The 24,392-nt window shown below is 40.1% G+C and overlaps 1 protein-coding gene across 3 annotated transcripts in view; it reads right to left on the bottom strand.

Moving 5' to 3' along the window:
• Positions 1-10,085: 10,085 nt before the first annotated feature.
• Positions 10,086-24,392, bottom strand: part of morc2 (MORC family CW-type zinc finger 2) — a 69,852-nt gene continuing 55,545 nt past the window's right edge. Inside the window, exons 22-28 of one of the 3 annotated variants that reach the window (XM_072709111.1) lie at positions 22,110-22,190; positions 20,870-20,927; positions 19,939-20,080; positions 15,171-15,344; positions 12,722-12,815; positions 12,239-12,427; positions 10,086-11,479 (exon numbers count right to left, since the gene is read on the bottom strand). In XM_072709111.1, coding sequence (XP_072565212.1) covers positions 11,411-11,479; positions 12,239-12,427; positions 12,722-12,815; positions 15,171-15,344; positions 19,939-20,080; positions 20,870-20,927; positions 22,110-22,190 — 807 coding nt within the window. In that variant the 3' untranslated portion in view covers positions 10,086-11,410. Of the gene's footprint in view, positions 11,480-12,238; positions 12,428-12,721; positions 12,816-12,926; positions 12,983-15,170; positions 15,345-19,938; positions 20,081-20,869; positions 20,928-22,109; positions 22,191-24,392 lie in introns of those variants that run through there. The other 2 variants (XR_011989343.1, XM_072709112.1) reach the window with 2 other exon arrangements.

A 24,392-nucleotide genomic window follows, 5' to 3' on the forward strand; every position in this document is an offset into this window, starting at 1 on the left:
AACGAATCTGCTTGAGTTCTTTGAGGAAGCTACAAGTGAAATTGATCACAAAAAGGCCTATGATGTGATTTACTTAGATTTCCAGAAAGCCTTTGATGTTGTCCCCCACAAACGGCTCTTGTTAAAGCTTAAAGCTGCAGGAATTTTAGGAACTGTGGCAGCTTGGATCAAAAACTGGCTAACTGATAGGAAGCAGCGAGTAGTTATTAGAGGCACTATGTCACAGTGGGCCTCCGTTTATAGTGGGGTACCGCAGGGTTCAATTTTAGGACCACTATTGTTCCTAATTTACATTAATGATATTGACACGAATACATACAGTAAACTGGTTAAATTTGCAGACGACACTAAGGTGGGCGGGGTAGCAGATACTAATCTAGCAGCAGAGAGGCTTCAACGGGATCTGGATTTAATTAGCGAATGGGCTGATACTTGGCAGATGAAATTTAACACAGATAAATGTAAGGTAATCCATGCAGGGAGCAGAAATATACAGTACAGATATTTTATGGGTTCCACTGAAATAAAGGTAGCTGATTACGAGAAAGATCTCGGTATGTATGTTGATGCTTCCATGTCCCACTCTCGCCAATGTGGGGAAGCAATAAAAAAGGCGAACAGATGTGTGGAGTTTAAGTCAAGGGAGGTGATGTTACACTTATATAATTCCTTGGTAAGACCCCACCTAGAATACTGTGTGCAGGTTTGGTCACCATACCTCAAGAAGGACATTGCTGCCTTAGAAAAGGTGCAACGAAGAGCTACGAGAATGATTCCTGGTCTTAGAGGAATGTCTTACGAGGAGAGGTTAGCGGAACTGAATCTGTTCAGCCTTGAGCAAAGGAGACTAAGGGGGGATATGATTCAGGTCTATAAGATTCTAACGGGTCTGGATGCTGTTCAGCCAAATGACTATTTCAATATTAGTCTAAATACTAGAACTTGTGGCCATAAGTGGAAATTAGCAGGAGAACATTTTAAAACAAATTTGAGGAAGCACTTCTTTACACAGCGTGTAGTCAGAGTATGGAATAGTCTTCCTGCTATTGTAGTGGAAGCTAAAACCATGGGTTCCTTTAAATCAGAGCTAGATAAGATTTTAACAACTCTGAGCTATTAGCTAAGTTCTCCCCAAACGAGCTTGATGGGCCGAATGGCCTCCTCTCGTTTGTAAATTTCTTATGTTCTTATGCTATGTCAGTGATCCTGCATCCACAGGTCTTACCCTTCCTGAGACAGCACCCTGGTACAGTCTTTCAACAAGACAACGCCCGCCTACACATGACGCGTGTGTCTATGGACTGCCTGCATCATGTTGAGGTCCCCCTGTGGCCAGACAGGTCCTCTGATATTTCCCCAATTGAACATGTGTGGGGTCAGCTCGGACGTCAACTCAGACCCAGTGCCAATCTGCAAGATTTCAAGGGCCAACAACGTCTATACGACTCAATTCCACACCGTATTGCCGCAGGCCGGAGGGGGTGCCACACCCTACTGACATGGGACCAGCAGTGTGCCCATTGTTGTGTTTTGAATTAAGTTGCAGTTCTACTACTCCTGTAGATGGTATAGAAAGAAAAATAAGAGAACAACTACAGATTAGGGGGGTAGTAGAAAAAGGAGTGTGGTTGTGAGCTGGCAAAAATAAAGTGCTCCGTCGGACAAAGTACTTTCTGCCCCTCTGCATCTGATTACTACACAACATATTGGCGATGAGGATGGCAGGAGTTCCGTTCTCTCCCTCGTATTTGCCATGCCCCGGCCAACCTACAATACAGTTTGAGAATTACATGTTAGCCATTAATGCTACCATGTGGCCGGACACAATACAGTGGGCTGTACTTTCTATTGTCTTGGAACAGAGGGGCAACAAATTTTCTACACTTTACCACATGCAGGTATCAATAAAAATGATGCAATTGGGGCTCGTAGAGCTCATTTCTATGCATCTGTGAATGTAGTGGTGGAGAGACATAAATTCAGACAGCGTGCTCAGAGACCAGATGAATCTATTGCCATGTATTTCACGGAATCGTGTGAACTACTTGTGAACTGTGAATTCAGTGGCAAATCGGATGAAATGATGCATGATCAGTTAGTGGAACGATCCTCATGTTTCCGTACCAGAGAGAAGTTGTTGCTTAAACCAAACCTCACTCTGAAAGAGGCAATAGACATCGCTGAACAGATCGAATCTGCAACGTCCCATCTCCTGTCGATTACTTTGTTACTGATGCAAGCCATTGTAAAAATTCTTCTGTGTAAGTCACACCAACTGACTCGTGTCTTTACAAACAAGCCAGTACATGCCTTGCACAAAACAACTAAGTTGGCCCGCTATTACTTTCAGTGTGGGTCTGCCAAGCACTTCGCTAGTGCTGTTAACTGCCCTGCAGCCAGACCTGTGACTTTGCACGGGTCTGTTGATCCGTTATGCAGACTGTTGTTTGGGAGGTGGAAGTACCAGAAATGACCATACTATACTTAGCTGATCTGGCACATAACAAATACAAAATATGGTGCTCTGTTTCAGTTCGAACACAGGAGATTCCACTTCACCCTTTTGAATTACTAGCTGACAAAGGCAGCTCGGTGTCTATTTTGCCAAAGAGCATGTATTTGCGACATTTCAGCACCTGCCCGTTAATCCAACCACATGTAAGGCTAATTACCTACGCAAAGTCTGAATTACCAGTGTTGGGATGTCTTTCAGCAGTAGTGAGTCATATCAGTAACTACTACTACTGATCTGTTCATTATGGAAACAGGTACTTCTTTGCTGGGTATGGATTTGGTCTCTGCAGACACTTCAGCAACTACCGCTTTCCATCAGACAGGCGGTTTCTGATGAACTGGTTCATCTTCAGGCAGCAGCCGTCATTGAAAAAATAGATGCCTCCCCATGGATTTCCCCGATAGTGGTAACCATTAAAAAAAAAGACAAAATTTGTCTGTGTGGATTTAAGAGAGCCTAACAAAGTTGAGATAATTGACAGCCACCTGCTTCCTCATATGGAGGATCTCTTTGCAGAGCTTCGAGGTGCCACTGTGTTCTCCAGCATCGATCTAGTGAGTGCCTATCACCAGGTGATACTACACAAGGACAGTCACGATTTGACTGCGTTCATCACGTATGATAGTCTCTTTCATTTCCATCGCTTGCCATATGGATTGGCCTCAGCTCCTTCAGCATTCCAGAAACTGATGGCTTCTCTCCTGGAAGGGAAACTATTTGGATGATCTGATCGGGCTGTGTTAAATATACTGGAGCTTGCAGATCTGCAACTGAACAAAGAAAAATGCAGGTTTAATCAGAAATGCCTCACCTTTCTTTGTCACACCATTATGGCAGAGGGATTGCACTCAGATGAGGAGCATATCCTTGTTATTTTTAATGCACCGATACCCTCAGATGCTACTATGCTCAGGTAATTTCTGGGCCTGACTTCATGGTATTCTAAGTTCATGCCTAACTACTCCAAAGAGGTGGAACCAATGCAAGCTTGCCTGCGATCAGACGAGTTTACATGGACAGATGTGGCTCAAAGCAGCTTTGACAAGTTGAAACAACTCATTGTAAACAGCTCTGCTTTGTCACATTTTGATCTGGTTTTCCCCACACAGGTCTCAGCCGATGCGTCCAATGGTCAAAATGGTTTTTGTTTCCTTCAAAAATTTTTGTGCACCAGATGCTGATCACAGAAATAACATTGAAATCTTCCCAGTGGGCAAGGTTTTTGAGAGAAAGCCAATTTTCTAATGGTAGGGAAGCAATGTTAGAATCGGAGTGGTTTGCATAGTATTGGGTATTCCAGTTTACATGCCTGGCAGTAGTAGGTCAGAACTATTGTATTCTTTAAAAAAATAACTGATGTAATTTATACTAGAGACTCATTTAGATGAAATCCTTCATGGAAATCTGTCTAATCATATGTACTTGGGCACATTCAGGCACGCCCAAGCATGTCTTAAAGATGTCCTGAGCAGAATAATGTTGCACATGAGCCACTGGTTTATCCAAAGAAAATATTTCTTCCACGTTTGCACATCAAACTTGGGCTAATAAAAACTTTAAGGCAATGAATAAGCAAAGCAAAGCCTTTGCGCACTTGCGACAGATGTTTCCACGTATCAGTGATGCCAAGAAGGCATCTTTATTGGTCCACAGATACATGAAGTGATGAGGGACAGTCATTTTGATGGCCTGCTGCAGGGTATCGAACGTGTCACATAGATCGCCTTCAAGAATGTCGTTTCTAACTTTCTGGGTAACTACAAGGCACCAAACTACGTCGAACAGGTTGAAAGTCTACCCCAGGCATACAAATCAATAAACTGCAACATGTCACTGAAGTTGCACTTTCTCCATCCTCACTTGGATTTCTTCCCAGCTAACCTCGGTGCAGTCAGTGATGAACATGGAGAAAAGTTTCACCAAGAAATTGGAAACATGGAGAAACGTTACCAGGGAAAGTGGAGTCCGTCTATGCTGGGGGACTATTGTTGGACACTGATACAGTGATTACAAACGAAAATCTCCATCAAACCATTTCTAATTGCAGTTTTCTTTAAAACCCTACCTGACTCAAAAATTTCAAATACATATTTGTGTTCAGCACGTTAAAGTCTATTGGTTTCACCCAAAATTATGGAAGAAACAAAAAAATTCCCTAAAATTTGTTGGCCAGTGTTATGGATTGGGTGCGGTGCTCACCCAAATACATCCAGACGGCTCAGAACGCACGGTGGTATTTGCCTCCCGGACACTTAGCTGCCAAGCGAAAATACTCCATTGTGGAAAAAGAGGCACTGCCTTGTGTATGGGCTGTGGAACGCTGGTGATTTCGCATCCCGTTTACTCTCCACACTGATCACCAAGCCCTAACCACTCTACTTGCTACAAAAGGCATGGGTCATGCCGGGATGTGTATTGCTAGATGATCAGCACGCCTCCTTTGGTTTAACTACACAGTAGCATACAGGCCAGGAGCTAACAATGTGGCTGCTGATTGTCCATCACGATTACCTCAGCTTCTTTCTGTCCATCTCACTGTGTGGTGCTCTGGTAGCACTGGCACATAACAGTCACCAGGGTATAGTTAAGACCAAGCAACATCTGAGGGACCTGAATTGGTGGCCCTGAATGGACAAATACGCCACTGAAATAATTACCTCCTGCCAATTTTGCCAATAGCATGACGAGTCAGCTAGGACACATGGCACTCCCCTACAGCCAGTGTCACTCCCTAGTGCTCCCTGGGAGAAGGTGGCATTTGACATTGTCTGCCTTTTTGAGAACGTTTCTTGGGATTGCAAATATGCTATAATTCTAGTAGACTATTATAGCAAGTAGCCAGAAGTAGCATTCACTAGTACCATCAACACTGCATAAGTAGTAAAATTTCTCACAACCGTGTTCAGCCAACATGGTAACCCCTGTGAGACTGTCAGTCATAATGAGCCACAATTTTCTTCAGGGTTTGCTGAATTCTTATGAATGCGAGACATTAAACACTGCAGAACCTTAGTGTACTACGCACAAGTAAATGGGAAATGCCTAAACTATGTACTGAAGGACTGCCTCCAGTCAGCAACCCTTGAGGACCAGCCATGGAAAAAGTATACACAGGAATTCTTACTCCAGCATCGTGCCATCACGCTCGTGGCGCCCTGAGAGCTTCTATTCAAAAGGAAAACCAGAACCAAATTGGATGTGCTGCCAGCGGCCAGGACTTCAGTATCCAAATCTAGCAGTCCTCCAGGAGAAATGTGTTTCGACTTCAACTCTGTATCATGTTCCTTGGTTCGCTAAACTTGTGTTCATCTTTCTTTACCTGGAGTGGAAGTCTGATCCTAACCCAGTCACCCATCTTCAGCGTGCACTGCTTTGGTAAGCGTTAAAAGTCAGTGTAGACTTTTACTTTTTCTACTTGGACATGTGTGATGTTATATACCCTGCCTTAGCCTGTTACAGCTATTTCATGTTCCTAAAGGTGTTACCATTTGGGAAAGTGCACATCTTGTTCCAAAGGGGGAAATTGTGTTTTGAATTAAGTTACAGTTCTTCTCCTGTAGATGGTATAAAAAGAAAAAAAAAAAGAGAACAACTATAGATTAGGGGGGTAGAAGAAAAAGGAGTGTAGTTATCAGCTGGCAAAAATAAAGTGCTCCGTCGGACAGTACTTTCTGTGCCTTTCCATCTGATTACTACACAACACCCATACTGCCAAGTCTGTTTTCCGTTTGATCTGATATTATAATTATGCTGTCAAAATTAACGGGTTAACGCAGATTAATCCATCATCATGATTAATCTGATTAAAATTAACGCAATTAACCCATCTGCAGCGCAGAATGATTCAAAATCCCTGAAATGTCTCTGTCAACCCATTTCGGACAGTTTTAGTGCGTTCCATATGCCTTTGGAACTCGTATTCCGAGTCGGATTCCGGAGTTTTGAAGCCGGAAGTGACGACATGCGCTCCCGTTTCTTGGAGATCCAAGAAATATTTCGAAGCAGCACAGACGATCCTGAGTTCAGAATCCAAGGTGGCTGCGCCCTTTATCAACAGAAGGGAAAGTTGTAGCTTTATACTGTTTAAGCACTACTTCTCATTTGTGGCTCATTAAATCGGTCGCACATGCTATACCGTCCTACTTATCTGTGGATGTGTTGCTACGGAGTTTAATATGTAAAGCACCGCACTTAATGTGTTATCAACTGTTATTGCTAACAATGGCAATTAACCGGGCTAGAATTGGACTTCATGATTAGTTGGATTATTTGTCGGATTTACGGTAGTTCGTACTAATTGTAAGCGAACGAAGATAGAGACCATTTAAACTGAGGTACCTTAAATCCGACAAGTTGTCCGGCTAAGAAAAAAATGGAGAACCACTATTTACTCGGTAGAGGTTGGCTGCCGTGGTTTTGTGGGGACATCAGCTGTCCACCTACTGAGAGACTTGGGCATGTGTGGTGCGAGCCTTCGGAAAGCAACCAAAGATCTGGCAGAGAAAAGTAGCTTTTGGCTGTGGCTGAAGAGGAGGGATACACACTGGGGCACCTAGGGGGGTGACTGGGAGACGTCCTTGTCGCTGCCCCGCCACCAGAAGATGTTCCGGGTTTAAAAGGGCGAAACATCAAGGAATGGTGGTACCCGGCTGATGTTCCTGCAGTAAGCCAACCTGTAGGCACTGGAGAAGGTACGTCAGGCAGCAATGCCTTAGCAGGCAAAGATCTACCTGTGTTTATATATTGCGATAGTCACATGACCTTTCACCACGTGCATATTCATTTTATTTCCATCACTTCATCTGGGTGATTAACTTTTTATATCACTGAGTGTATTAACTTGAATCTTCAGATTAATCAGTTGATATACATAAAATAGCTATCATCAATTATATCATTTTGCTGTGTATTAATTACATTATATATTTGCAAAATGGCTTTTAAAATGTGTTCATTAGAACTTCAATTTAAAAACGGGAGGAGGCCATCCGGCCCATCAAGCTCGTTTGGGGAGAACTTAACTAATAGCTCAGAGTTGTTAAAATCTTATCTAGCTCAGATTTAAAGGAACCCAGGGTTTTAGCTTGCGCTACACTAGCAGGAAAACTATTCCATACTCTACAAGCTGTGTAAAGAAGTGCTTTCTCAAATTCATTTTAAAATGTTCTCCCACTAATTTCCACCTATGGCCACAAGTTCTAGTATTTTAACTAATACTGAAGTAGCCATTTGGCTGAGCATCATCCAGACCGGTTAGAATCTTATATACCTGGACCATGTCCCCCCTTAGTCTCCTTTGCTCGAGGCTCCTTTGCAGCTCAGCTAACCTATCCTCATAAGACATTCCTCAAGACCAGGAATCATTCTTGTAGCCCTCCGTTGCACCTTTTCTAAGGCAGCAATGTCCTTCTTAAGGTATGGTGACCAAACCTGCACACAATATTCTAGGTGGGGTCTTACCAAGGAATTATATAATCATAGCATCACCTCCCTTGACTTAAACTGCACACACCTAGAGCATCCTATTGGTCTTTCTTATTGCTTCCCCACACTGGCGAGAGTGGGACATGGAAGCATCAACATACATACCAAGATCTTTCTCATAATCAGCTACCTTTATTTCAGTGGAACCCATAAAATAGATATACTTTATATTTATGCTCCCTGCATGGATTACCTTACATTTATCTATGTTAAATTTCATCTGCCAGGTATCAGCCCAGTCACTAATTAAATCCAGATCCTGTTGTAGCCTCTCTGCTGCTAGATCAGTATCTGCTACACCGTCCACCTTGGTGTCTGCAAATTTAACCAGTTTACTATGTGTATTGGTGTCAATATCATTAATGTAAATTAGGAACAATAGTGGTCCTAAAATTGAACCCTGCGGTACCCCACTATGAACACAGGTCCACTGCCTCGAATAACTACTCGCTGCTTCCTGTCAGTTAACCAGTTTTCGATCCAAGCTGCTACAGTTCCTAAAATCCCTGCAGCTATGAGCTTAAGCAAGAGCTGTTTGTGGCAGACAAGATCAAAGGCCTTCTGGAAATCTAAGTAGATCACATCGTAGGCCTTTTTGTGATCAATTTCTCTTGTAGCTTCCTCAAAGAACCCAAGTAGATTCGTTAAACAGGATCTACTTCTCCTAAATCCATGTTGGCTATTCCTCAGAATGTTATTTGTATCCAATATATTATAGCTTCCATTATTTTTCCAGTAATGCTAGTTAAACTGACTGGCCAATATTTTGCTGAATTACTTCTATCCCCTTTTTTGAATATGGGCATTATATTAGCATGCTTCCAATCTGAAGGTACCACACCTGCAGATAATGATTTCTGGAATGTTAAAGTTAAAGGATGGCTAATAATATCCCTCATCTCTTTTAAAATTATATGCAAGATGCCATCAGGGCACTGCGATTTATTTATTTTGAGCTTAGCTAGGCTTAGTACCACGTCAGCCTCAGTTATACATATATTGGTCAGACGACACTGTATTCGTACTAAATGGTGGTAAGTTACTCATGTTCTCTACTGTGAACACCCGTGTAAAATAATCATTAAACTCATTTACTATATCAATTTCATTTTCAATTATAAGGCCCTTACTATCCTGCAAATTAGTGATTTCAGCTTTTAAATCATTAGATATTTTATATTTGTGGAACAGAGCCCTTTTCCTCCTGACTTTATTCTTAATTTCCTTAGTAAACCACATTGGTTGAAGTTTCCTAGATCTAGTTTTACTGGAAACAGGTATGTCCTCTTGCACTTGTATCAATGTGCTTTTAAAAAATTCCCATGCCTCTTCAACCGTTTTGCTATTTAACTCCATCCAGTTTAGTTTCTAGTTTCAGTCTCATACCATTGAAGTTAGTCTTCCTAACATTGTATACTTTTATTTTTGACTTTGCTCTTTGGACACTAAAATTAACCTCGAATTTAAGCATGTTATGATCACTACCGTCCAATGGTTCTAAAACCTCTAATTTTCCAATCCTATCCTGGTTAAGTAAAGGAAAGCATATATGACAAATGTTCTAATATTTAACTGATGTAAGAGCTTTGAAGTAAGGGTGATCTAACATTCAAGATTCTTTGTCACCTCACCATATACGGATACATGTACACAAACATTTGCGTAGCATGCAGCAAGGTTTCCATGAAATGTCATTTCTCCAGGGTCACATTGTGATAAGGTAGAGGCAAATAAAAAAAAATGTAATATCTAAAACTAGAAAAACCTTCTTGCAAAACCATAGCACATACGCCACATACACATCTTTTCGCTTCTATTTTCAGCCACACCATATTACACAACTGAAGAAAAAAATGCCACTATCTGTTTAAAAACTATACCTCAAAAAGCAGAGGAACAGTTTAGGTTTTATACTCTACTGATGAGCAGCTGTCAGTGTTAGAGTAAAACTCTCATCAAACAGACAAAACTCAGATAGACAAGCCTTCCAAGAAAACTCATCTGGGCAATCGGATTTGTCATAACTTTTCCCTTCAACATTATGTCAGTGCATGTGTACATTTTTGCAAAGTAAGCATACAAGAGCAAAAATAAACCACACATTTTAATAAAACAGTTCTTTAACATTTAAAAATATTTTTTAAAAGAAACATTACCACAGAATACACATAAAGGCTTCCCTTGACTGGATTAACTAAATAATATGGGTGATTTTAAAGCGATTATACTGCCCCTCCCCTACCCCAAAAAAGTTGTCCTATAGTCGGATGAAAGCTTCCAAGATAATATATACTGATAAAACCCAGTAAATATTTTGGTTTGAGGGCAAGCTTGTTAACACCCTCAAAGTCTTGGGAGATGCTAAATTAGATTAATTATCTCTCCCCACATGCTCCATTCTGGAGTATACTCCTGAAGAAGGAAGCATCCAAGAACCCCCAATTTTCATACTTATCAGATACCATCCTCTAAATTGGTAAAAGCAGCACTGACCCTGGGATTATTACATCTGTCCTGCCAAAAAAAAGGACACATACTTAAATCTGAATTTTGAGCAAAGTGAAATGTGTTGGAACTGTGTGACAGGAACTGGATATATGTGCAGATAGCAGAAATAACATCTACATAATCCTCCTTGCTATTAGTGTGTAATGAGGGGGAGCATAATCTAAGTTCTGAGTCCTATCAACAGTTTTAGCGTTGAATAAAATAAAAGTGGACACTGCAAAACGGTGAAGTGTACTGTAATGCCTTGAGGTACGTTAATGTAATGATGGACAGGAATACCATCAAGAAGGTTAGGCTGACTACTATCCCCTCTCCATACTGTTCAAGGGCTTATTCTTGTTTGTTTTTACTAAATTTTGTTTAACACCATATTTGTACAAGTATAATATTTATACTTGTACAAATATAAGTCCAATTTAAACCAAATCTAGTAAAATGCATTTAACCCTGTTTGTAGACAAAATCATGCTGAAACGCACAACAAAATAGTAAGAAAAAGGGGATACCTTGAAGTAGCTACATGGGGTTAAAAGGTGAGATTTTCTTCCTCCGCTGGACCAATGAGACAAGTGTCATACATCCAGAGTGTTTTGGATCACATTTCCCAACAACAAAGTTCTTCCTTACAGTTACTAAAAGCTTCGGGATGCCCAAACTAAATTCCCTCTCCCTCCCACAATGTCCTTCCTAGCACATAGCAACACTCAGCCTACTCTCAGGAGTGGCCAGGTAATGTGCAGGCGTGCTTGATTATCTATATTACACATATGGAATGCAATCTTTGCTGCTTTGTCATCCCACAGTTTTTTTCTTTGACAGCCAACACACAGAACAAGGTAGAAACAGAATGAAATTGGCTGTCTGGGAAGGGTGAGAGCAACGCTGGTCACTCAGTGTGTCCAGTCAGTCTCCTTTAGTGAGCAGGTCCTCAATGTAAGCATCCAGTTCATCATCTGTGTTGATATCGATGTCCTGTAGTGAGTGTGAAAGACAGAACTTAACAAGGCTAACTGCTATGCCATAAGTATATGACCATGCAACTTTTTATGCAGGGGCTTGGTTTTGTTATTTTTAATCTCCACACAGACAATCAACTTTTTAGGGAGTCTCTGAAAACTACCCATCCTTTGTCTGTAGTTTCAAAGAAGGCCAGCAGAGGGCAGCACCTGAACCAACTGTTCTTTTATCCAAATAAGGAACCCGGAGGAAACCAGTAGACCTTCAAGCAAATACAAAAGAAACACAAAGAAAGAGCAGCCTACTCGATGTAAAAATAATGGTGGCCACTGAGCCCCAATGCTGCCCCTGAACATCAGCATTTCAGAAATGCTACAGTATTTGCTATTGACAGTACGTTTAACTTGCAGTGTTCTTATATAACGTTTGAGTGACAATTTCACTGTGATAAGAACACTCCAAGTTAAACGTACTGTTAATGCTGTAGCATTTCTGAATTGCTGATGTTCAGGTTTTAGAATGCAGTTTTTAGTATTGACCAAATGACAACATTCTGTTAGGTGAAATCGCCATAGAATGGGGGCAGCATTGGGGCTCAGTGGTCACCATTATTAAAATTACTTTGATTTAAAATGATAAATTGGTAGTTTGGTCTCTTAATTGTGCAAGCATGTTTAACAGAAATTGAAGAATGAATGGAAAAATTAAGGAAAAATAGTTTTTTTCCTAATTACATAATAAATATAGGGGGGGGGATGGGGTTGGGCTACCCACCTCTTGGACTTTCTGCAGCAGAGCTACAATATTGGTCCGCAGTTTCTGGAGCTTCTCCTCAGAGTCACGAAGGCGTGCCTCTGCACTATTGCTCTTCTCTTCCACAGCACGAGCCCGGGCATCAGCCCGGCTTTGATACGAGTTGCACAGGCTCTGTAGGCCCAGCTCATACTGCTGGAAGTACTCTTTCTGCAGGGTGAGGCTTAGCATTAACTCTGCAGCCCCAGCTTTTATCACCAAAATTAAGTTTCAGTCAAATACGAAAACAATTCATTAGCTAGGAATTTGCTAGTCTTAAATCATGTCAATCTTAAGTGGATATAAAATATAAAACAAGTGGAAGTGTCTTACATTAGTTTGTGTAATTTAGTAATTGAAAAGTATCACACAGTTATGTATAGATAAATGTATGGACATTTCCAATGACCAAAGGTTAAGCAGATAAACCAGTTCAGCATCTTATGACAAACTTCCTCAACATACCATTGGAAAAGCTACTAACTCCTCTGCGGTCATGCTGTTAATGTCATCTTTTGGAATTCGAAATTCCGGAGGGAAGAAGTAGCGCAGAAACGTCCTGAAACACATAACACAAAGGACCGGTAGTCTGTATAGAGTATGTTTGAATATATGGAACTTTAGGGCTAGGAGCATGAAGTGTGGAGTGATACAAGCCTTAGATACAAACCTCTCATTCAAATCACATTTAGATGCAGTATCGAAGGTATGTATGGGAGGAATTTTCTGCAAAAAATAAAATGAATATGATAAAATATAAATTCTCCACTAGTTTTCAAAGTATAAGCGCAAAAATCCTGCCAAAATGAAAATTAAAATGAAATGGCACCATTTGCATTTAAAATTTTCCACTCTTGCATGAGTCAGATGTGAAAAATTAAATTAAAAAACCTTTTGTCTTCATTTTCCAGGTTGAGTTTTCATTTACTATTTGCCTTTTCATTTTCAAGTTCACAACATGCAAATATATGTTAACTGGAGCAGACAGTGGACAGAGCTATCGATCACTGTTGTGCTTTCTCATTACGTCTGCTCATTCTGTTGTCGTGTTCCTGTGTGTCATGCAACCAGTTTACTGTTACAAAAGAAAAATCACATTATGCCTGGGTAATTCCACCATTTTCGTTACAGGGAGACTTGTGAAATTCTTATATGAAATAAATATACATGCTACAGCTTAAACCTTTTATTAATATGTTTTTATATTTTCAAAATGTCGTGTGAAAAAATTGTAGCATGAGCTGTGCAAATATTCCCTTCTAGTAAAGCTACGAATAAGAAGCTAACTTAAGCTGCAAAATAAGACACTGCGAATAAGAAGCTAAATGAATCCGAAGCTGCAAATAAGTAGCTAACTGAAGCTGCGTGTGACTTTGCCATTAGTTTGAGCAACACGGGCGACCATGTGCAAGGAACACAAAAAGGAATTAGCAAACTCACTGAGAAATCACAGCAGTGCGTCAGTTCACAACATGCAAATATATGTTAACTTAAATGAAAAAGTAAAGTAGGAAATGAAAAAAAAACTGGAAAATGAAAAGACTAAAAGGTTTCTGAACTTATTTTTTAAATTTTTTTTCACAATTTTTATTTTCACATCTGACTCATACAGGAGCAGAAAATTAAAATGCAAATGGTGCTATTTCATTTCAGCTTTCATTTTGGCAGGATTTTTGCAGACTTTGAAAAGTAAATGGCAAAGTGGAGATTATTTTCACTTTATCATTATTTTCATTTTCATTTTATTTTTAGCAGAAAATACCTCCCATAGGTATGCTTTCTACAGCTGAATAACATCGTCAAACTATGACGACTACTTAATATTCAAGACACTGAGAAATTGATACATGCCTTTACATACAGTAGGTTAGACTGTAATCCTCTGTTACTTGGGAGCACACATGGCACACTAAACAACTTGTAGCATAATTAAAATACAGCAGTTCAAACTGTCACCAGGAACAGGAAGTTTGAACATATAAGCCCTGCTTTTTGTTCCTTGCACTGGGTTCCTGTTAGGTTCAAATTTCTCCTACTTACATATAAGGCACTTAAAAGGTCTAGCACCTGTTACTTAAAGCTTACAAGCCACATCACCCACTCAGATCACACAATACCGGTTTCCTTGTTGTTTCACATATAAATAAAGTGAGAGTTGGTGATAAAGCATTCTGCTACAGACACCCTGTATTGTGGAATGGTTTACCAGACTATGTTCAGAATGCCAATTTGGTCTCAGTCTTTAAATCTCGACTGATTACCCATTACTTCAATTTAGCTTACCCGTAACTTAACACATAACACAACATAACTATGGCTGTTGGTGCTGCTGTATATGTCATTATGTACTGTACTTGTCCATTAATGTGTCAATCCATGTTCTGACCACCCATGCTCTCTGCCTTCAATCCCCCATGTCTGGATGGTTACAGGAGTGGGCACCAACTGAGCTGGAATCTTGGTTCAGTCCCAAGGTAGGGTGACACTGTGGATGTGACCTACAAACTAACATTGTGGGTGCAGTTTTTCATCTGCACCCTGTTCAGGCTGGAGTGGCGAACTGACTCTTTGATAGACTTTGGCTTGATCTGATCAAAGTCTATACCTTGCTTTTAGCAAGAAAGCCCAGTCTTTCCTTTTTCCAATAATATTAGCTGACCCATGGGTACTGGGTAGCCAGTTGACCTTGGACCCCAAGAGGTTTTTTTTCCTTCCTACTTGGGAGATTTTGGTTGTTCTCCTCCACTGTCTACTGGGTTGCTTTCTCTCATTTCGTTTTCCCTGTTTTGTATTGTTCTCTCAATGATGATGTAATGAATCACAACACACTTATGTAAAGCGCCTTGGGGTGACAAGGTTGTGAAAGGCACCATATAAAAATTAACTGAATTGAATACAGAGGGGAAGAGGCTACCTCATCATGACCACCAGGCTATCCATCAGCTCCCGGCTACTGCCGGGTTGCGTGGTATCGGGCTCCATTGCAATGGATGCCCTCTCTGCTTCAGCTTCCTGTTGGGTGTCCGGGCTCTGAGTGACCGGGGATGGGGGTCGCATCAGTCGAACCTCATCGCTGCCCTTAAAAACCCTGTGAGTCACACATATCATCTCAGGAACTCTAATGGGATAGTACCATTGTGCACAATGACTCAGGCTGTCTAGTTGAAGGCTTTCAAATGTCTATAAAACAAACATTGTGCAAACTCAAACAAAGCCTTTAATGAATATCCCAAATGCCCATCAAACAGAACGCTGTATTTAATGGAGACCTTAGAGTTAACATTAAACCCTATTTTATATAAGGTGTGTTTTACACACATTGATACACACACACACACACAGACACACACACAAAAACCTTCCCAATGATACTACATATGGGTGACCTTCAAAACAATGTTTCAGAAATTGGCTTTTTCCTACTGTACTCCAGGGGCCTGTTGCACAAAACACCTTAAGTTAGATTTTCCTTAAAGTCTGAATTAAGGCCTCAAAGTAAAGTCGGTTGCACAAAACACTCTTTAGTCTCTTCCTTAAGGTTTCCTTAATATTCTCTTTGGTCTTATACTTAAGGAACTCCTTAAGGGTTGCACAAAAGACCTTAGCAACCAAACTAAGGGGAAAAAAAAATTAAGGTACTTCTAACTGTACCTTAACTGTAACACGGCCGAGTTTATGATAACGAAAACGAATGCAACCCAAGAGTGTTCCGTGACCAGGAGAAGCCCTAAGATACGATTAATGATGAGCAATTGATTTTGCTTTATAAATTTGACCGGCAGTCAATTTGATTTGTCCGACTATCTACAGTTGGATCACTTCTCAAGTTGAAGCTGTGCTCTCCCAGCTGCGTTGCAATTAATGATTGCTCTGCGGTTTTATGCTATGGGCTCGTTCAGGCTGTAATAGGCGATGTATTTCATGTCCACAAGTCAACGGTGTACCGCGTCATTCACCGAATTTCAAACGCCATGGCCCGTCTGTTGAACACAGTGGTGAAATTCCCCTCTGAAGAAGACGAGGATGAAATAGCAACACTTCTTTAATGTAGCCAGCTTCCCAAGAGTGTGCGGGGTGATAGATGGGACCCACATCAGGATTCAAGCTCCCATACAATATGTAGATCAATTTATTAACAGGAAAAAAAATTAAAAATCAATATTCAATGTCCAGTTAGTTTGCAATCATGAACATAAAATAGTTAACGTTGTAGCACAATGTAGACTTCTTGAATTAATTTTCATTGTCATTTCCTCCCACATTTGTTGTTTTCTGTTTGCTGTTATTTGCGGATCAAATTTACTTTTTAGTATGTTCTTTTAGGGTGTACTTACACTAGGCATGGTTGCCGTGAACCGGGCCCAAGTACGATTGTCCCCCCTCCCCACTCCCCCTCTGGCCTGCACTCACATAGGGTTTCAGCATTCGTGCTGGAGCACGCTTACGTCATTATGATGCGACGGTTTCAGGATAAACAGGAAGAGCGGCGCTCTCTCTGAACGCAATGGAGTCCATTGCTCTGGTTACTTTGTTGATAGTAATTTTGAGTCGTTTGGTCCGCGGTGGTCCACAGCCCTCTCACAGATTGTTGGTAAACAGGTCTATCGCTTTTGTGGCACGAAAATTTTCACGCTACCGTGCTGCTCGTATGAGGAGGTTTGCAAGGTACCAGCTGAAGTGCAGCAAGGACTTTGCAGCTTTGATTACCGACTACAGTTCCCGTATATCGACAAGGTGAGAATTAATATACTGAAATGTCATTGAATATAATTCAAAAGTGTATTATGAAATTTAAAATACAATATGTTTATAATGTGTTTTGTAATGATGACAGTAGTGTTCTATAGCTAATAATCATGTAACTTACTATCACTTGCTGGTTAATATTAGCTACATTCTTGTATTAAGACACCTGTATTCAATGGGACACATCACTATTATGTGTGCACTTGAATACTACTCCAGCACGGTTAGCGCTCACACTACATGCGAACCGCGCCCGAGTCCAACTGAACCGTGCTCTGGCACATCTCCTCCAAGCACGCCAGGGACAGCTAAACGAACCGCACCTGGGCACGGTTCGGAGCACTCACACTAGTGAAACGAACCGCACTTTGGTGGTCAAACGCACTCGGTCACGGTTCAAACTGCCTAGTCTGAGTATACCCTTATTGTATTCCTCCAAAAGTATAATCTTTTACTCCTCTGACCAATTTGGCTCTCGTCTTCTTTTCTCCTACTTTTTTTTTTTTTTACTTTGTGAGTAACTTTGTGAGGCGATAAGGGTATCACAAGCAGGCGCAAGTGCAAGCATATGAACTGTCTCCATGGAAACGGTACAATTTTACTGCTGTAAAACATCTTTCGATGTTGTAAATCCCTTAATGTTTTTCCTTAACTAAGGAAATCTTTTAAGGGGTTCTGTGCAACACCCTTAAATAAATCCCTTAGCTAAGGAGAAATTAAACCTTAAGTGTCATACTTAAGGGGAAAACATAAGGTGTTTTGTGCAACCGGCCCCAGGCTCTTAGTTCCCCTAACACCACCCACCTATCCCACCATGAACACTACTGCAGAATATTGGGACAGAATCCAGGTATGACCAACCTGTGGGGTGAACTATGAAAAAAGTTTTACATACCCAGGGTTAATTCGCTAGAGCTGGGTTAACTGCCCCTGATTGCCACAATAAGCGTTAACCCTCAGAAGTCTGAGGCCTCTCAGCCACCTTCGGGGTAGTCTGACATGCCTTGACATTTTAAAATATTTCACCTATCTAAAAAACATTTATCCTAAAGTGATACATTTGCTTTTATCCAGCACAAACTCAGCACCAATAATCTGAGACCACTTAGAATGTTATTCTATTTTTTGTTAAAATCAACTTTAAACATATACTTTTCAAAAACCTATTTTCAGACATGCTGATAAATTGTAAAAAATCACATTATAGACATTTCTAGTCAAGACTTTTGAGCTCTGAAGCTTATAGACACAGGGGTTGGCTACACATAGGTGAAAGAGACATTCTGAAATTTAATGTGGTTTGATTACTAAAGTGTTAGAACTTTCGAGTGACACTCTTTTTCTCAAAGTCAGTGGCCTGCACAATGAATATTGATGGGATAGGTGTCCCCACACCTGTAGTAGTTTGCATACTGTAAATGGCCAATCAGTGTGGAATGTCACTGACCCCACACCCATCACTTTGGAAAGGCAGTTTGAAACGCAAGAAAAGTAGCAACAATAAAATCCCTTTCACAGTTTATTGGTAGATGGAATGAAAAATGAAAAACTGCGACCATATAAATATAGAAAACGATAAATATGATGCAGTGACTATTATTAACGCTCTGGGGACGAGGGCATCGTCGACTGCGTATCTTTCTCGAGTATTTCAGTTTATATCTCGTATCCGTGTGCCATATTGTAGCCGATCAGTGTAAACACTACCCAGACATGTGCACTTGTTTATTTTGGTCACAATGGGCGTATTCACATATTCCTTTACCCAATACTAACTGTCGGATTATCATGTTATTATCATGCGAATAGCGCGATTTGCAAGTGGGAAGGCGATCAGAGCTGCTTCGAGACGCAGACGCTTAAGTCAGTCACTCTTGTTCTTTCTATTCGTATCACAAAGCTGTAAAAATATATTCATATATATATATATATATATATATTTGAAAAGTAGACCATCCAAGGTTTCTAAGGGTGTTTTTTTAAATGAGTATATGACAAAAACTCGCAGACTTATTTAAATGGTTTGGTGAAATTAAATTAATTTACATTATTTCTTATAGGGAAATTCAACTTGGAACTCGACCAAATTGCAACTCGACCAGCCTTCTGGAACATATTAATTTCTTGTTCCACTGTATTTAGTCAAAGGGCAGCTGTTTGTGTTAAAGACAACTCACAATTATAGTGGTTGGACACGGAAGCTACAGCAGCTATTTGCAAAACAGGACTGCTTCATAAAATTACTTATTTCTGACAAGCATGCAAACCTAATGAGGTAAACGCTGCAATAAAACACACAATTAATTAGCTTGGCATCCAGGAAGTAGTCAGCAGACATGTATAATTTTGTCCTATACAGAAACAGGTGGGCCTTAAGCACATCCATTTTCCTGATTGTGTTATTTTAGTGCCTGATTTAAATTTGTAAATATTGGGCCAATGGGTGTCATTTTCTCTCTATGGCCAGTTCAAGTGATTACCTGCTGTAAATGTGAAAAACCATTAACCCACCCATCTCATCAGCTACTTTTAAAGATAAAGTAATAAAGCTATGATTATTGGCCTATTATAACTCCAAATCTTTTGCTAAAATAATTTTTCTGTTAATTCCACCCCTCCACTCAGTATCTATCTATTAGACATCTTTATTCTCAGCATGTGGCGTTGTTTGTTTTGCTGAACCATATTCTGTCTGCATTTGAAGTCTTTAATTAATACTAAAAGAAACAGCATTAAAACCTTAATTTTTACATCCACCCAGTGCCAGTTCATCATCCACAAGCTAATAACAGCTTTGCGGGGTAAAAATTCAACATGAGGCCCATTACAACCACTACTACCTTGTTTGTTTGTTTGTGTGTGTGTTTGTTTATGTGTCAAACACATAATAGTCTGGGTTTCATCGTGGTACCAGTGTCTCACAGCTGCCCCCTTACCATCGGTCGCGAGGAGTGGAGGTCGTGGGCACGTAATCAAACTTCACTTTCCAACGCACGCTCTGCTTACTGGCTTCCACTGCTGCTACCCTTCCTGTGAACCACTCTTTGTTGACTTTTACCTCCACCAGCAGACCTTTATCTGAATAACAGAGAAAAACAGCACCTTCACACAAGTACTCAGTTCAAATGCAACTTCTGGAAAAGTAAGTAACTCTACCCTATCAGCTATCGTTCACTGCTCATCACTTCACTATCAATAGCATCTGGTTAAATAGTGATCATAAAACATTCACAGAACAAAATTCTTCCATTTTAGATTCCGTCTTTTTGTAGTGTACTGTACAGCTGTTATGTTCGTGCATTGCCTTTTTGTAGTGTACTCTATAGCTCTGTTGTCAGGTTCATGCCATGGGTTTCTGAAGTGTACGGAATAGCTGTTAGGTTCAAGTAGTGTTTTTGTAGAATACTGTAAAGCTCTCGGTAGGTTCTTACAGTGTCTTTTTGTATCGTATTTTAGATGGGTTATTAGGTTCATGTCAAGTCTTTTTGTAGTGTATTGTATACTTCTTTATAGGTTCATGCAGTATTTTTATGTAGCGTACTGTATAGCTGTTAGGTTCATGCAGTGTGTTTTTGTAGCGTACTGTATAGCTGTGTTACGTTTATGCAGTGTCTTTTTGTAGCATACTGTATAGCTCTTGTTAGGTTCATGCAGTGTTTTATGTAGGGTTCTGTATAGTTCCATTATGTTCATGTCAAGTCTTTTTGTAGTGTACTATGTAGCTGTGTTAGGTTCATGCAGTGCCTTTTGGTAGTGTACCGTATAGCTGTTGATTTTGAAAATCAATTTTAAGATATTTTATAACTTCACAATTCATACGCTCTGTACAATAAAGGACAAAACAGCCTTGATTTGTCAGCAGCTCACCTTTCTGAGCCTCTTTAAGATCTTTCTCAGTGTCTTCCTCCTCGGCACAATCTGTAATCTGCATTTAAAAAACATAACCAAAAACAAAAGTTTATACCCAAGGGGGAAAAAACAATCCTATTTCCTTTTTCCTAGAAAAGTGTGTACATTGTAAAATTAAATGCAGTTAAAATCAAATATTTTTAGTATGCGATTTAACTCATCAGGCAGAAGTAGGAAATCCTTGCTGGAAGACGTGCGTATGTATTAATCCAATACAGGAGCCTGGAGGAGTCCAGACGTTGAAGAAAAGCAGCTACCTGTCAATCCTAACAACACATCTCTGACTTCTTAGCTACACCATTAATTTATTTTCATATTGGGGGGAAAAATTTAAAGTTTTTGTGATAAATATTTTATAAAAACAAAAAAGGATCTGAAAATGTACCCAAAATAAGACTACAGTCATAAATTTTTTTATAATCAACTAATAATGTCTTAAGTGGGAAGGGCAAGTCAGTAGTTCATTCACATTCTGATTAACCCTAACATCTGGATACAAAAATTATCAAATAACTTAATAATGGTTGCTGTTAGTTTGTGCCAAGACACAAAGCACTGCCAGCAGACTGCTTGCTTTTGTTCAACCTCATTTCTACAGAATCCAAAATATTTCCATACGGTGGAAGATGAATGTCTTTTCATGACTAGTTCTTGTTCATTTTTCTCGTCATTCACTTTGTTAAAGTGCTAAATTGTCTATGAGTGAGTCCAACTGCAAGAACAGAAATAATTAGCAGCTCAAAGAGTGCATCTAAAGCTCATGCAAAAACAGAGGTGGTGGACTTGATTATTTGATTATTTTTTAAAGATTTACTAGATCAGGGATGGGAGGCATCCTGTACTCTTTTTCTAGTCCATTTGCTATGCACAAATATTAAAAGTTGGGGTATTAATCATTGGCCCCAAGGCAATCAAATTATGATTACTGAGGGAACGCCGCAAAGAATTGGAAACCTTTAATTTCTATCAGGAAATGGATAATTCGTTTTTTTTTTTTTTTTATAAATCTCAAAACTTTACTGAAAAACATTTCACAAATAATACCATGGTAGCTTAATTAGACATTATTAACAGAATACTAAGTATTTCGATTGGTATTATTAAACAGGAAAATACGCCAATGTAAAACTGTCAGTTAACTACTGAACTGCAGTTTTTTTATTTCTAAAAAAACCAAACACATTAAAGGAAGTGCTACCTGATGGGGTGTTTGCTGGCGATGAAACTTGCCGAGCCTGCCAGCGAAGATTAGTGGAATGATGTTACATCGTTTTTTATTCTGTGGAAAATGAAAAATTGAGCTGCGGGCCAGAACATGTTGCAGTACTTTGAGATCTTGACTACCTCAGGGTCGTGATCATTGCTATCTTAGCTTGCAAAAAGAATGACTTTTTTGCACTACAATATAGGAGTGTTTACCAAAAGCATCATAGTGAAAATATCTTTAGTCATGGCCAAAAGTTTTGAGAATGATAGAAGTAGTAGTTATCACAAAGTTTGCTGCTTCAGTGTTTGTAGATCTTTTTGTCAGATGTTTCTATGGTATACTGATGTATAATTACAAGCATTTCAATAGTATCAAAGGCTTTAATTGACAATTACGTTAAGTTTAAGCAGAATGTCAATATTTGCAGTGTTGGCCCTTTTTCAAGACCTCTGCAATTCATGCTGGCATGCTGTCAATCAACTTCTGGGCCAAATCCTGACCGATGGCAGCCCATTCTTGCATAAACAACACTTGAGGTTTGTCAGAATTTGTGGGTTTTTGTTTGTCCACCCACCTCTTGCGGATTGACCACAAGTTTGCAATGGGACAAAGATCTGGGGAATTTCCTGGCTATGGACCCAAAATGTCAATGTTTTGTTCCCCAAGCCACTTAGTTATCACTTTGCCTTATGGGAAGGTGCTCCAAGATGCTGGGAAAGGCATTGTTCACCACCAAAATGTTCTTGATTGGTAGGGAGAAGTAGCTCTTGGTGGATGTTTTGGTACCATTCTTTATTCATGGCTGCATTCTTAGGCAAAATTGTGACTGAGCCCACTCCCTTGGCTGAGAAGCAACCCCACACATGAATGGTCTCAGTATGCTTTACTGATGACATGACAGCACTCCGATGCCCCTAACAACAAGAAAGGGGATTCAGAGCATCTGACTTTACCCCAGTCCTCAGCAGTCCAATCCCTGTACCTTTTGCAGAATATCAGTCTGTACCTGATGTTTTTCTTGTAGAGAAGTGGCTTCTTTGTTGCCCTTCTTGACACCAGGCCATCCTCCAAAAGTCTTCCCTGCACTGTGCATGCAGGTACTCTCACACCTGCCTGCTGCCATTCCTGAGCAAGCTCTGCACTAGTGGTGCCTCGATCTCACAGCTGAATGAACTTTGGGAGACGGTCCAGGTGCTTGCTGGACTTTCTTGGGCACCCTGAAGCATTCTTCACAACAATTGAACCTCTCTCCTTGAAGTTCTTGATGATCCGATAAATGGTTAATTTAGATGCAATCTTACTAGCAACAATATCCTTTCCTGTGAAGCCCATTTTGTGCAAAGCAATGATGACTGCACATGTTTCCTTGCAGGTAACCATGGTTAACAGAGGAAGAACAATTATTTCAAGCACCACTCTCCTTTTAAAGTAACCAGTTTGCTATTCTAACTCAATCAGCATGAGAGTGATCTCCAGCTTTGTCTTTGTTAATACCCTCACCTGTGTTAATGAGAGAATCACTGAAATAACATCAGCAGGTCCTTTTGTGACAGGGCTGAAATGCAGTGGAAATGTATTTTTTTGGGATTTACTTCATTTTCATGGCAAAGGGGACTTTCCAATTAATTGCAATTCATCTGGTCACTCTTCATAACATTCTGAAGTATATGCAAATTGCCATCCTAAAAAGTGAGGCAGCAGACTTTGTGAAAATTAATATTTGTGTCATTCACAAAACTTTTGGCCATGGCTGTATTAGAGTGGGTGTTCTGCAGTACAAAACAGAGGCAAGTTCCCTAAAGCATCGTAGTTCAAAGATCATCACTGTAGCACAGAGATCAGATAGCGCTTCCTTTAAGAATATTAATGAACCTTCCCCTGCCATGTTACATTCTGGAAGTCCGTGTTTTGGCACTGCTACATTGTGCATCCACCAAGCGTCTTTATCTTGCCGGCTTTGTCAAAGAATATAAATTACCTGCAGCATGTGAACACAAGAACCCAGAAGTAGGAGAATCTTTATTTTACCCCCCAAAATGGATTTGAATTGATTCTAATGTAATGATTGCTAATACAACACCGATATTCAAAAAATTGGATAGAAGTAATCCAGCAAACTATAGGCCAACCAGTTTAACTTGCATAATTGGAAAAGTAATGGAAGCTATAATCCAAGTGAAAATGGTGAACATGGATTTAGGAGAGGTAGATCCTGTTTAACGAATCTACTTGAGTTATTTGAAGACGCTACAAGAGAAATTGATCACAAAAAGG

Source organism: Paramormyrops kingsleyae, chromosome 2, assembly GCF_048594095.1.
Source record: "Paramormyrops kingsleyae isolate MSU_618 chromosome 2, PKINGS_0.4, whole genome shotgun sequence".
Classification (NCBI taxonomy): domain Eukaryota; kingdom Metazoa; phylum Chordata; class Actinopteri; order Osteoglossiformes; family Mormyridae; genus Paramormyrops; species Paramormyrops kingsleyae.